The sequence below is a fragment of the Xenia sp. Carnegie-2017 genome, unplaced genomic scaffold (genome assembly GCF_021976095.1).
Source record: "Xenia sp. Carnegie-2017 unplaced genomic scaffold, XeniaSp_v1 HiC_scaffold_20, whole genome shotgun sequence".
In the NCBI taxonomy this organism is placed as follows: Eukaryota; Metazoa; Cnidaria; class Anthozoa; order Malacalcyonacea; family Xeniidae; genus Xenia; species Xenia sp. Carnegie-2017.
Window position 1 is genome coordinate 16,219,951 of NW_025813483.1, and position 13,702 is coordinate 16,233,652.

General features: G+C 32.5%; 2 protein-coding genes and 1 long non-coding RNA gene across 3 annotated transcripts; 2 read left to right on the forward strand and 1 right to left on the reverse strand.

Moving 5' to 3' along the window:
- Positions 1-458: 458 nt before the first annotated feature.
- LOC124442812 lies at positions 459-5,567 on the forward strand. The gene is made up of 6 exons (XM_046993318.1): positions 459-1,320; positions 2,311-2,507; positions 3,007-3,108; positions 3,440-3,493; positions 3,582-3,770; positions 4,027-5,567. Exons 1-6 carry the CDS (start codon positions 846-848, stop codon positions 4,201-4,203), a joined length of 1,194 nt encoding a protein of 397 aa, XP_046849274.1. The 5' UTR covers positions 459-845; the 3' UTR covers positions 4,204-5,567.
- LOC124442824 lies at positions 1,193-13,246 on the reverse strand. Its single transcript, XR_006947366.1, has 3 exons — positions 13,105-13,246; positions 6,293-6,359; positions 1,193-1,308 (listed from the first exon to the last, which is right to left on the reverse strand). It is a non-coding gene; the product is annotated as an uncharacterized LOC124442824 (long non-coding RNA).
- Positions 7,155-13,579, forward strand: LOC124442808. Its single transcript, XM_046993310.1, has 12 exons — positions 7,155-7,964; positions 10,039-10,076; positions 10,309-10,338; positions 10,507-10,554; positions 10,748-10,810; positions 10,886-10,948; positions 11,266-11,376; positions 11,489-11,509; positions 11,643-11,729; positions 11,806-12,006; positions 12,502-12,697; positions 12,767-13,579. The coding sequence occupies exons 1-11, from the start codon at positions 7,328-7,330 to the stop codon at positions 12,694-12,696; spliced, it is 1,494 nt and encodes a 497-aa protein (XP_046849266.1). The 5' UTR covers positions 7,155-7,327; the 3' UTR covers position 12,697; positions 12,767-13,579.
- The last annotated feature ends 123 nt before the right edge of the window (positions 13,580-13,702 follow it).

Sequence of the window (13,702 nt, forward strand, 5' to 3'; positions counted from 1 at the left end):
TATTTATGTTTTAGCGAAATTGAATCGTATGAAAAAGAAATTGTACATGATATAAAGACCTTTTTCGAGGAACGTTATGATCAATTATCTTTTCACGATAAGTAGTGCTCGCAATGAAGGCCATTGAAGAATGAAGACATTCCAAACGGTTCACTCATCCCCAGGCCTAGTTCACCACCACAGGAGAGAGTTTAGAAAAGATCACGTAAATACTTGAATAGGTTGGTTGACCTCAAAAAAACTTCCGTTTGCCTTTGAGGAAATATTTTACAATAAAGATGAAGCGAACGCCATTTCCTTACGTATATGTAGATAAAACATTTCACAGGTTTTGAAGAGAAAAAACACTGAATCTGTTTTAAGATGAAATCTCTCCATTTTCAAATAATTTTGTTGACATTATATTTAACTTAAAGTAAACATGGTACTTAATTAAGCCGTAGATAAGCAACACACAGAAATCTTTTTTTCAATATCAAAATTTTCATTGACATCATTGTTACCAATGGTTACCAAAAATATGGCAACGCCCATCTTCAAGCAAATTCATTGTCCTCACCAAAATTGGAAAATAGTTGTCAAGTATAACAACAATAAGGGTGTTTATAAATCATGACTCGAAAATGAAAAGAATGGAATCTCTTTGAGTAAAATTCTAAATGTGTGGGATGCCAGAACATTTTTGCATTATTATTTAAATTTATCGCAATTAATATGTTGATTGCAACATTTATAACCGAGGGGAAATTCATCTTGTAAAACAATCTTTGTTAGTTAACAATAAAATTACAGCGACGGATTAGACCAATGTACACAAATTTGGATGAACATCACAAAGTATAAACATGAGTTCGGACAAGAAAATGAACTCAGATAATTTGAGTACGTCAGATTACGCTAATTTTGCGTTCAATCCATACGCTATTAGCACAGAAGATCTCACGAAAGCAAAAAATGGCGATAAGTCTTTGTTAAATGGCGGATACGAAAGAGATGAAAATCCACAATACGAAGATACAAGCCAAGTTGTAGAACAAGCTGGACTTGGTCGACGAAAAAAAGAGAATCTTGTTTATGAAGCAGCAGGAAAAAAGATAAAGACAAGAAGAGAACAACGACAAAATTTGCCCCCATTACCGCCACCTGAATATAATGATACCTCAAAAGAAACAAAATCAAATTGGAAACTACCTTTCCTGATACTCAGTTTGATGATGTTAATAAGTCTTATTGGAGCAACTTTAGGATTACTTGCTTTTTTTAAAGATAACAAATGTTCATGCAAAGATTCAACATCCATATCACTACCTGTAACGCAAGGTAAGAATTTGTAATTATCATTATACCGGCTAAGTGATAAATTATTAACACAAAATTGAGTTTTTAAAGCCAAGTAATTTTTCAAGTATGTATCATTATTACTATAAAGGAATTTGAGCGAACAAAAAAAAATCTGACGAAGTTTCCTTGTTGTGTTCAATTATTCGCTTTACCCAGCTCAATATCATCTTATATTGTGAAATCAAAACAAATATTTCTCACGCGAATAAACTAAAATGAATTTGTCCCAAGTATTCTTTAACGTTTTTAAAATAATCTTATGGCTGAATAAGCTTGAATCTATCGAGTGTATTCATCATATTTATGTTAAAAATATGAAAACAGCTGAAGTAATAAAATGACTATTTTCAACACGATTATGAATTTAAAGCATTTATGCAAATCATTTGTGTGTAGGTTTAATAATATTATTTGTTCACAACACAGGGTAGAATTAATGACGATCTATAATTGACAAAGTTTCAAAAATGTTTTATTATAAATATTGTCCGATCATCTGTTTGTTTTCCTATTACGGCCACAGAAAACAGAATTTGTTCGCTAAGACTTACAACAACGACTAAGATATGGTTAACTGACTGCGACCATAAAGTGTCAGTGTGTATCTACATGGTCACGGTTTATGATTGGTTTAAAGTAAAATAAAATAACATTGGCTATAGAAATGATAAATACAAAGAATCAATAATCAGTGATCATGTACTTTATCTGATTGACTCAATCAGAAGAACCCAAAAAGAAAACTCTTTCATATCAGTCAGATATTTCCTGACGAAATACGGAACCCAATTTTAATAAAACTTAAATCATCTTTATTGCAACAATGAGAAACAAAACAATACAAGCTCTTTGAAAAAGATCTTTGTTGCTTTGTTTTCACGGATCTATTGTTACGAAAAATACAGATTTCGCTTAACAGAAAATGAACGAAGTACAATTTTTTTACATCATTATAATGTTTACATGTAGAAACAAATATATCGCGATTAATAAAGCTCGAGACAGCCATGGAGGAAACCAAAACTGCATTGGAAAAGCTCCAAATGATGTACAACACAGAGACAAATCAGAAAATGGTTGTTATAACAAAAATCCAAAAACAAGTCGACGAATTTAATTCTACATTGAAGAATCTCCAAAGGACATACGACGCTCAAAATATGAAGGCATTTATAATCCTTAAAATTATTTTAAACCTCCGTTATGGGCGAGAATAATTTGTTCTATTGGAGAGTATAACGTAAAGTGTATATGACCTCATTTTGGGTTTATTGATTCTGATAAATCTCAAAATTTTACAGAGCAAATTCTAAGTTTATTTTTGGTTAAGTACATCTGAGTGTGGAGATGTGTTTGAGCTATATATTTTTTGCAAATATTTTTTCTATGCAAAAACTAATTTACAAGTTGTAAAAAAACTTTTTGAGAACTTTCAGAATCAATAAAACAAAATGCTGTCATAAGCACATAAAAACAGTCGCTACTTCTATGCTCACGTCTATTGCATGGGTAAAGTCATCATTGAACGTCAGACTGAATCTATGTGTCGAGTAAGCTGAAATGAATCATTTTCTTGCATGAATGTTTATATCAAGTCGTAAAATACATGATAAATCAACTTACATTGACGATTTTTTAAACGGATATGTCTTGATTTGTTTTTAGTTCCCAAATAACAATCTAACGGCAACGAATAACAATCAAACGGACATGCAGGAAAAACTGAAAAATACAATTGAATCAATCAATTCATCATTAATTAGCAAGGTATTTCAATTAAATATACATCACAAACTAGCGATTAGTTAAAGAGTAATCTCCGCATTTGGCATTGAAACAAATGTTTCAAGGTTGGTTGTGCAGCAATATAGAAAATCCAAATTCGTTGAAACTAAGTTTTGTCTGGTGAACATGTAGGTATTTCATTATAAATCTTAATTTACTGAATATATCAACAAATTCTTTTGTTAAACAAAGGTTTTTTATCATCTGTCTCACCATTGACAGATGATGTATTTATCAAAAACAGATGATGTATTCATCATTGACAGATGATGTATTTACAGAGCTATGTAGCCTATGTTTAATCAAACTTTAGGTGGAAAATATCAATAAAAACATAACATCACTGAAAGAAAGTTTCGAGGACAAGGTTCGTTGATGATGTAATAATGATAATGATTACTCATATAGCTAACACAGCCCGATGTATTTTATTTTATTTTAACGAACTTCTATAGTTACGAAATATCAGCAAACAAATGGGCCCACGTGGATTTAATGGAACACAGGGACCAAAAGGTGAAAAGGGGGATGTTGGTCCACAAGGTATTGGGAACATATCAGCTTGCATTATGAATAAGTTACCTCAAAAAGGAACATACGTCAACGAACAATCCATAGTAAAAATCGAATATGCTCAAAGACAGGTGAGGTCATTAAATTTGTCATTAAACAATTATCACTATTGTATAAGTGGCTCTTTGATATTATTCTTGTATATTTAATCGTACATCACGAATACTAAAATTATAAATTATATTTGCGAATTAAACTGTTGAATGTCAATAACAGCCTCAACGTAAATTATTTCAACCTTCGCGCTTTCCAAAAAACAGTTAAGATTTTCAGTCACTGCTTTTTTCTACTTTAAAGTTGTTCCTTATATTTTTCTTTTTAATGTAGGGATGGAAAATAATTTCGGCAGTTTGCTCAACAACTCGTGCCCATGGGACAATGCATACAGTTCTTTCAAACCAAGATAATACATACATTTGCACATGCTCAGGAAAATCAACTTTAAATGCATCTCAACAAATTGAGTGTGTTATTTATTATTGGGAATGCCCAGTAAATACGTAATGATAAAAGTATTTTCTAACGTTTGTGGTACAATCACATAATCGCTAGTCACACAACGACTTAGCTACTCACACCTGCTTTTGTGTGAACTGTTTCGCGTAACTAGGTGAGAAATTTTTCATTTTTCTGATAACACGCCGATGAAATGTTGAAAAATTTTACTTTTCATGCGACATTTGTACAAATAAATATTTCTGACAATTATTTAAATCAACGTTAAATCCAACAAGTCAAGGACCCAGGCGTGATTAGCTGAGCCGTTAATCGATATCCAAACCGCAGGTTAAATGCAACATAATATACAAATATACAACGAGTAAGTTCACTGTCTTTATGCAAAGACTAAGACATAGATTACTTACAGAACTACGTAATTGGAACAAATGATAAAATGAAACATATGTGTAAACTATGTTGCAAAATTTATGACTGTAATTTAACGGAAAGGTTTATATGACATGATGTAATATGAAATAATGCTAAGTGCAACTATGATTTCTTAAAAATGTAAATAATTTTGCGTATTATACATTGCGTATTTGTGTGTAATGTATAATTTACAGTATAAATCAAGTTGATATCAAAAATAATAATAATGAATTTTGAATAATAATAATGAATTGTATAGAAATGCACATGGTAAATTATAGTGTCCTTGAGTGTATGGACATGTACATGGTATTCTATGGTATCCTACGGTATCATTGAGTGTATAGCATGTACATGGTATCATTGAGTGTATAGCAATGTACATGGTATCATTGAGTGTATAGCAATGTACATGGTATCATTGAGTGTATAGCAATGTACATGGTATCCTTGAGTGTATGGACATGTACATGGTATCCTTGAGTGCATAGCATGTACATGGTATCCTTGAGTGTATGGACATGTACATGGTATCCTTGAGTGTATGGACATGTACGTGGTATCCTTGAGTGTATAGCAATGTACATGGTATCCTTGAATGTATAGCAATGTACATGGTATCCTTGAGTGTATGGACATGTACATGGTATCATTGAGTGTATGGACATGTACATGGTATCCTTAAGTGTATAGCAATGTACACGGTATCCTTGAGTGTATGGACATGTACATGGTATCCTTGAGTGTATAGAAATGTACATGGTATCCTTGAGTGTATGGACATGTACATGGTATCCTTGAGTGTATAGCAATGTACATAGTATTCTTCAGTGTATGGACATGTACATGGTATCCTATCACAATATTCTTACTGAAACAAATGCATGTGTTTGTAATAAAAAAAAAATTATAAAGATTATTCTTGCTAAAATATTCTTGAAAAAATAAAACTACACTTTTTGTACAAGTGACAATGATGTGCAGAACTATAAAAAGCAGTAATGAAATAAAAAATCTTTACAATTCCAAAACAAATCCAAGGCTATAACTGCATTAGTGAGAGGTGACTTTATTTCGTCATGGGTTATTACAAACCCAAAGTAGGTTATCCTTAAACGACAACATGAAATGCAAGCATCGTTTACGTGCTGAGAAGAATTTTTCTGTGGGGAGAGGGAGAGTCACTTTCCTGTGAAAATGCGCCCAAAATTATCACACTTTAAAAACAAGGGCTAAAGACTCGAGTCGTACCAATTACGGTGGTCGAGGGGAATGCTCCAGTGGAAAACTTTAAATGAAAATGCTCTAAATGTCATTTCCAGATAATGCTACATTGATAATGCTACATAATTCTATATATATACATGTTTGTAAATGTCGATCGTCCAGGTTGGTATAGTCCTGAGAAGGACTGTTTTTGTTGTTGTTGACTGACGTTTCGACAACCTTAGCGGCAGTCATCTTAAGAGTCAAAAATTAAGATGACTACCGCTAAGGTTGTCGAAACGTCAGTCAACAACAACAAAAACAGTCCTTCTCAGGACTATACCAACCTGGACGATCTACATCTACAAACATGTAACGATACTCCCGGGTTCAAACCATTTACTTTGTTATATATATCGTTATAATTCACTCAATGCACAACATAATCTCAAGTCATTAATACCAAAACAAGAAAATAACATGATTTGTCGAATGGTAACGTTTTTCTTCTCACCTTGTCATTTCAATTAAGTACTGCATCTATTGTATGTATGGTGTTCTGAGTTCTGACAGCATAGGGTCTAAAAAAGGCATGCGAAATATACACGATTAGAAGGGAAAGAAGAGAAAGAAGAGAAAGCTCATATGCAAAAGGGATGTTTATCCTTCAGGGGTGAAATAGTATCAACAATATCATTTCATATGTGTTTTTCTAAACAATATAAATTTATGGGCTTCAAAAAATGAAGAGCTGACGGAGCCATGGTCCCCTGGCCCCCTCTGCCAGCAGGACCAGCACGTCAAAAGCATCTGCAATCGGAGATTTGATATTCAAAACGTGTTGCGCATGCTGACTGAAGGTTTTACATTTCAACAGTTTCGTCAGTAAGATTATAATCATCATGCAGTAAATTGATTTAAACAAACATCAGAGAATAACATCTTATGCTTTTAACTTAATAATTCACTATGAGTCTATCACACTTTTACGTCCCTTATCGCCCTCCATTTCTTCTTCTGAAAGATAGCTAAATCGGGGGAAGTGTGTCGGCTTGGGTACAAGGATAGGATTTTGGACATCATTATTTCATAGAAATAGCTCATTTGTGAATTGTGAGCCAAACAGAGCGATGCCACTAACGCTAACAGTAACACGAAGCAAGAGATTCTCGTAACTTGAAATATCGCCCAAAATTTTGACCCCTATTTTCTTAACTCCAGAGCAGTGACATACAAAACAAACAGCAGTCCAGCAGCTCTAAAGAAAGGGATGATTGAGCAACTGAATCAAATGTCAAGTCCGTCTTGCTATTCGCAGTATGTGGTAGGACATATCTACACATTCCCAGCATGCTTTGCGTTCTGACATGGCAGAAAACGTCGCTCTCCTGTTGCATGTACACGTCAAGTCATGTATTCAAAAATCATTACACGACATTACACGAGCAACAAAGGACGCACGACTACTCGTCAAAGAAAATCTTAATAAAACCAGAATTCCTCCTGTTATTTCTGTGAGTTGATCGTTGACATAACAATCAAATTCATCATGCTTAAGAATAATGCGTACAAAATGGAACTCCCAAATGATCAAGAACAACCTGTAGATTCAAGTAGTCAAAGAAATGAAAATTTGTACTCGGAACCATACGAAAAGGAAACAATTTACGACTTGCCATTACAACTGGGAGTAACAGCTTCACTTAGTAGTAATTCCGTAGCAAATACAGGAAGACGCACAAAGAGAAATGAGGTTTACGAAAAGAGTGACAGCGACGATGGTTCAAGATCAGATTCACTTCAACGACGCAGTTCAAATTACTCGTACGCTGTAAAGACAGACACAATCTCATTGCTTTCGTCCAAGACACCGAGTATTTTTGTTTACAATAATCCTGTGTGTTCAACAGAAGATGAAAATCATCATACCTATGAAGAAAGTTTAGCAAGAAATTCACGTTTCAGTCAGAACATCGCGTACGTTGCAAACAGTGAGAAAGCGTTTACTTTGGAAAATGTGTCGCACAACAGCAAGTTTGAAACAACAAAGCATTCTTCGTTTAGTAAAGTAGATAGGAAAACGCGTTTAAACTGCATACAAATATTTACTCTTATGTTGAGCATCTTGGCGTGCTGTATTGGAATAATTGCATTTCTCGTTGCTTCAGGTTATATTGAATTGAAAAGTGAGTATATATACTTCATTAAAAGTAGTATTTTCTCGTAAAAGTATTTTAAATGAATTATTTATACAGTACTGCGTGACATAGATAGGTACAATTATGTTCTGTTTGAACTGACGCTGAAGAGAATTCGCAAAGGAAACGGAAAAAAAGAGCTTATCATCAGCACACACTTTCTCTCAAAACTGAACACTTTTTAAATCATAACTTGAAAGATAAAGTACAGGTAAAGTTGTGCTACACTATGCACAATCACCAAAGCACATGACTCGGGGGGAAATAGGATTACTTTATTTTCTATCTCACACGAGCTAGACACTGCAAAAATCACATTTCGCAATTAAACAAACAAATTAGATGGATGATTTGGCTAGTGATTTAACCTAAGATAAATGGTACTTCAACATGTCAACATAAATACACAAAATTCGCAAAAGTTCGCAACATATGGTAATGAAAACTGGAATTCATTTGTATATGAGAAACCTAGTTGATGTCGTTTTATTTTAAAGGATTGAACAGTCTCTAACTTCGATGAAACATTTAAAGATATGAAGTAACACAAAATAAGTGGTTTAACCAGACTAACATGATGGTACTTGACATTGGCAATATTTCAATTTCAGCGTCTCCTGACAAACACTTGCTGTGAGCGCGAATAAATTGCGACAAGCAAAATTATATTTCCGCATAATTTCCATGTTGTGTGTTCTCTACTTTAATAATGAAATATATACATTTCAATGTGCGTTTGTACAAGGTGCTCTTCAACCAGCTCATGCGACTAATATGCGACTAATTTTTTAAACCTTCGGAAAATCTGTCACAGTTTTGGTACACGCGTGTTAAGGTTAAGGCACTGTAAACCAATCTTCACAAAACCATCCAGCTGGGCCAAATAAAACGACGAAAAAATATGGCTTATTGTCAGCTTTTGAGGTCCATCTTATGTTGAACAGTTCATTTATGGCCGTGAACTTTACTCACAGCAATACACGCTTCAGACGAATTAAATCACTTATAAACAAGAATAACCAGTTACTTTAGGGCATACTTTCATTCTTTAGAAGTAAATGGAAAAAATACAGCTTTTCTCAATTTATATTTCTTCACTCTGATTGGCTAAAAAAATTTTCGCCCACACGATAACATATTGCGTTCATAAGCACATAATACCACAAATAATCCACTTAAATCAAAGGCAAACAGGAGATCATAACAGAAGAAAATACAAGAAAGACATATGTACACAATTTCTTTGCCAGGCAACCTAACCATGTATAATATTTATTAGCATCAATAATAAAAAATTTTAAAAAATAATATCGGGAAAACTTATAGCGACTAGAACTTCAATCAAACTCATGGATTTTATATTAAGTACAAGTCACAATATTTCAAACACAGTGATAAGAAAAGTTAGAAAACCACACTGTTATTCACAGAAAGTTATTCGGAGTGCAAGCTCAAATAATGTCTTTTTGGAATTTCCTCGACATTTGTTTTGCATCCAAAGACCAGAAAATGAGTTTTTCATTGGAGTCATTTATTATAAAGCAGATCGAGATCAACGATAATTGAAATGTAAAATTTAAGCAAAAAATGGTAGAGAGACAATTAAATCTTGGACGACCTTGGCATAATGTATGAATACATCATGGTGCGATGAAATAATATTGCATTCTTGGTAAACCTAGGACCACCCTCGTATAAAGATTTATTTATCTTGGATCGTAACGAATGTTTGATTCCAATTTAGACCTTCAAAGACAGCATGAAATTTCACCAAAATTTACAAAACATTACTTATCTTTGTTTTATTGAGAAGACTGCTAAACCGCATTGGTTAAAATAAGATGTTTTATTTCCTTTGTTTTGTCAATAGCCGCTATAAATATTTCTTTAACAAACGTTATGACATACAGTGTGACAGACATGTTAAGGCATGTTGTTGTTTGTGTATGACGTGGATTTTTAAGATAATGACAATGAAAATATCTCTTGCGACCAAATCTTATGATATAACCATAGTTTGCATCATAATGTAGATGTAATTTAGCCTTTTTTTATGATTTAGACAACAAAAACGTTCCCCAATCAGTGTCAAATATAAAGGTTTGTATTGAAATCTATGTCTTCTTATCAAAGGCCAAGTTTTAGTGAGAATTTCATAAGAAAAATTCAAAGACCAAATGAAGAATATCCTAGTCTTTTGTAGAGACAAAACAGAGAGAGAGAGAGAGAGGTTAGGCTAAGATTGCTCGGTTAAGGAAGAGGGATAAAAAGAAGCCGAGATAGATAGAGATATATTTTAAAAACTTAATCATGAACATATAATTTCCTTTAGAGTCAAAAATCAACAGGAGATAAACATATGGTTTGTAAATATGACACTTCGCTTCTTACGTTGATCGTTCAAACAGTTTTTAACAAAACAAATATTGCATGGATTAAAAAAGCAAGCAATCTTTTTGTTAGTTAAAGATTTTTACATGACGATGATGCAAAATGTTTTATTATTGACAAATTTGAATGAACTTTTTAGAAGATGCAAGGAGAAAGAGAAAAATCTTTGCAAAAATTAGAAAAAGAGGTGTGGAAATACAAAATGATACTTGACTCAATAAATCACATGTCCATACCGCTGACAACTAACACCTGCAGACAATCATTCAAATGCAAGATTATCAATTTTGCAAAAAACAACCCGACCTCAATTCGTAAAAATTAATAGCTGCCAGAGTTAACTTTCAAGTAATTTCACACAATATCTTCGTGTATGTTAGAATCAATTTTTAAAAGAAAACCACACGAAACTCACGGGAAAATATGAAAAACTGAAGAAAGAGGTTAGGTAACACAAGCTTCGTCACAGTTTCTGGTAGCAAACATCAGTAAAGAATAATACATGCATACAATTATAGATAATAACAACGAAAAGTAATTTGACGACTTTGTTTGAGAAGTACAAGAAAACGTTGAAAGAGGTACGTTATGTACGACTTAACAAAAGTTTAAGAATTGCAGAAAAGTACAATGTTTTCCAAGTTATATGAGACAAGTTATTTACAGAATGCCGGCGTGTGTGTGGAAGATAGCAGATAAAATAAATAATTTATGAAAATCAAAGTAATTCAAAGAAAACACAGAAGAACAGTGAATAATAGCGAAACCTAATTGTGACCTAATTTCAAAGAAACTGCCATGTTTTAATCTTTACTGCATGATTATTTGTTGAGAGTTATATTTATACAATAACAGCTACTGCAAGAATATAAAATATGTCTACGGCTATGCACGATAGGTAAAAGAATGGAAAGAAAAACAGACAAAAGTCATGGAAAACAATATGTACGAAGCGAGTCAGAGATTTGAAGAGAAACTCCGTAAATTGAACGCAACATATTGGTCACAGGTCTGTAAAATCTTCAACTGGAAAATGACTGATCATATAGATTGTCATGTAAATCTTAGCTATACTTTTAAAAGCATTCACATGTTGAGGACTTGATTATTTTACTTTTTAGTTGAAAACAGTTGAAACAAAGGTAAAAGCTATAAAAAACAGCGATAAAAAAATGATCGACAACAGATCGTACTAAAACATATGGATGCACGCAAAGAAAAACGGCAATTACGATCGTAGTTCATTAATTACTTCATTTTTCAACTTCTCATCAGCTCAATTCCAAACTGGAAAAAGTGAACACGACAAATGAAGAACTTCAATCTACGTTGTTATCAATGAACTCAACCTTTATTTCTCAGGTATATAACATGAAGTGATTAACCAAATCTATAGACTTTCAAGAAAAGTTATCGACATCTATAAGTTCTCATTTAGCTGCCCCCAGGTCCTCCGGGAAGGATGGGACCAGTAGGACCACAAGGTCCAAAGGGAGATAAAGGAGCTCAAGGTGAACAAGGAATCCAAGGTGTAGCTGGTATTGGAAACGTATCTAGGTGTATGTACAAGTCAATTTCTGCCCTTGGTACAACACATAATTCACATACATTTGCAAAATCAAAATATTACGAGCCAAAGGTAACTTACTATTTTCAACATGAGTTTTGGCATTTTCAACGTCATTAAAAGAAATTTACCAGTAATTTATGGCAAAAATAAGAATGAAAAGTATTATAAAAAACTCTCCATGATGACAAAAAATCTATAATCAATGTCAAGTTTGGATAAGTTGTGTTAAACAACAAGAGTGAAGTGAATCAAAAGGGAGATAATCTGTAATTGATATGCTGTGCAGCGGATAAATTTGGGTCAGGACTTTAATGTGCTTGAAAATAGGGCGTGGTATGATTTTCTTTTGTTATTACTATAAAATGTTAACATTTTGTCTAAAACTTTGTAAGTAATGCTTCGTGTTTGATGACTGATCGTGTGACATCTAGGACTTAGAAATTGATAAAAGAGTGTTGACAATGATCTTAATTATTTATTATAAAATATTAAATTTAGAAATTGTTAAGCGATTGCTTATAGAATAACCTTAATTATTTATAAAATATTTAATTTATTTGTGAGGATATGAAAGTAATGGCTGCCACATGTGGCATGAAAAAAGACAGAGGATCTGCAATCACGAATCTTGTTAAATCCGACACAAATGGAAGATCATTGTATTTATGTGAATGTGTGGGAAAGTCGAAATATGGAAGATATGTACCATCACGCAAAATCATTGAATGTGTTATACATCTTTGGATATGTCCCGTTTAGCGTAAATATTATATTATATGCAGCTATTGAAATGTATGAATAATAAAGACAACGAGTTTTTCCCTTTTAGGTAGAAACAGCAATCAACCAATCATGTATTCTTAAGGTTTGGTATAAACGCCGTCTCAAGCCTGATTTTTTAAGGAATAATTTTAAAATGGTATAAAACATGGGATTATGTATAAAATATAATTTCGTGCACCTAAATTTTAACTCCCAGACTTTCCCATGTCTTATACATACTTTCTACAAATATACGTGGAAAATAATTCATAAAACATATCTACACCGTACTATTTAGCTATAGTAAAAAACATTTCTTGACAATGAAGTATTCTTCAACGTCTTCAACGACAGAAATAAGTTGATCTTCGAAACTAAACATTATACAAACATGACGACACTTACCGTTGATGTTTTTCGTTATTCGGAGAAATAATTACCAACAATTTTTCATTGGTCACCATTGTAGCTACCATTCTTTATTAAACCTGAAAATTTAATCAACTTATTTTGATATGTTATAGATAAAAATTATTGTAAATATTGTATTTTCTATTTTTGTAAACGAAAACAACAACTTACTTAGTGATTATACATTCAACGATTGCGATAAAAAATAAATTATCTCTAGTTATGAGAATTTTCAATTACCATTTTCTACAATTTGTTACATCGGGAAAGAGTTTTTAAACTTAGATGTGATATATTATGGAAATATTAAGAAATAAGTAATTCACAACAATAAACATTTATGATATATTGTAAAAATATATCATATGAAATAGAGAAAATAGATTAACTTTTATGAAGAGCATGAACAATTATCACTTTTGTACATAAATAAATAAATTTTGATAAATAAAATTAATGAATTTCATGATTTCTCATAGACGTCCGACACATAATAAAATAACATCATAGACGTCCCTTTACTCATCTCCATTGACCAATAACAATGGAGAAGATGTAATTTGTACAATGACATCATATAATGACAATTATA

Bases quoted from the DNA above. Each gene is read 5' to 3' on its own strand.
- LOC124442808 (XM_046993310.1), top strand. From the start codon at position 7,328: ATGCTTAAGAATAATGCGTACAAAATGGAACTCCCAAATGATCAAGAA. The intron at 10,339-10,506 runs GTTTGTAAATAT...TGAACTTTTTAG, and splicing joins CAACAGGAGATAAACATATG to AAGATGCAAGGAGAAAGAGA. The intron at 11,510-11,642 runs GTAAAAGCTATA...ACTTCTCATCAG, and splicing joins TGAAAACAGTTGAAACAAAG to CTCAATTCCAAACTGGAAAA.
- LOC124442812 (XM_046993318.1), top strand. From the start codon at position 846: ATGAGTTCGGACAAGAAAATGAACTCAGATAATTTGAGTACGTCAGAT. The intron at 2,508-3,006 runs GCATTTATAATC...ATTTGTTTTTAG, and splicing joins ACGACGCTCAAAATATGAAG to TTCCCAAATAACAATCTAAC. The intron at 3,771-4,026 runs GTGAGGTCATTA...TTTTTAATGTAG, and splicing joins TCGAATATGCTCAAAGACAG to GGATGGAAAATAATTTCGGC.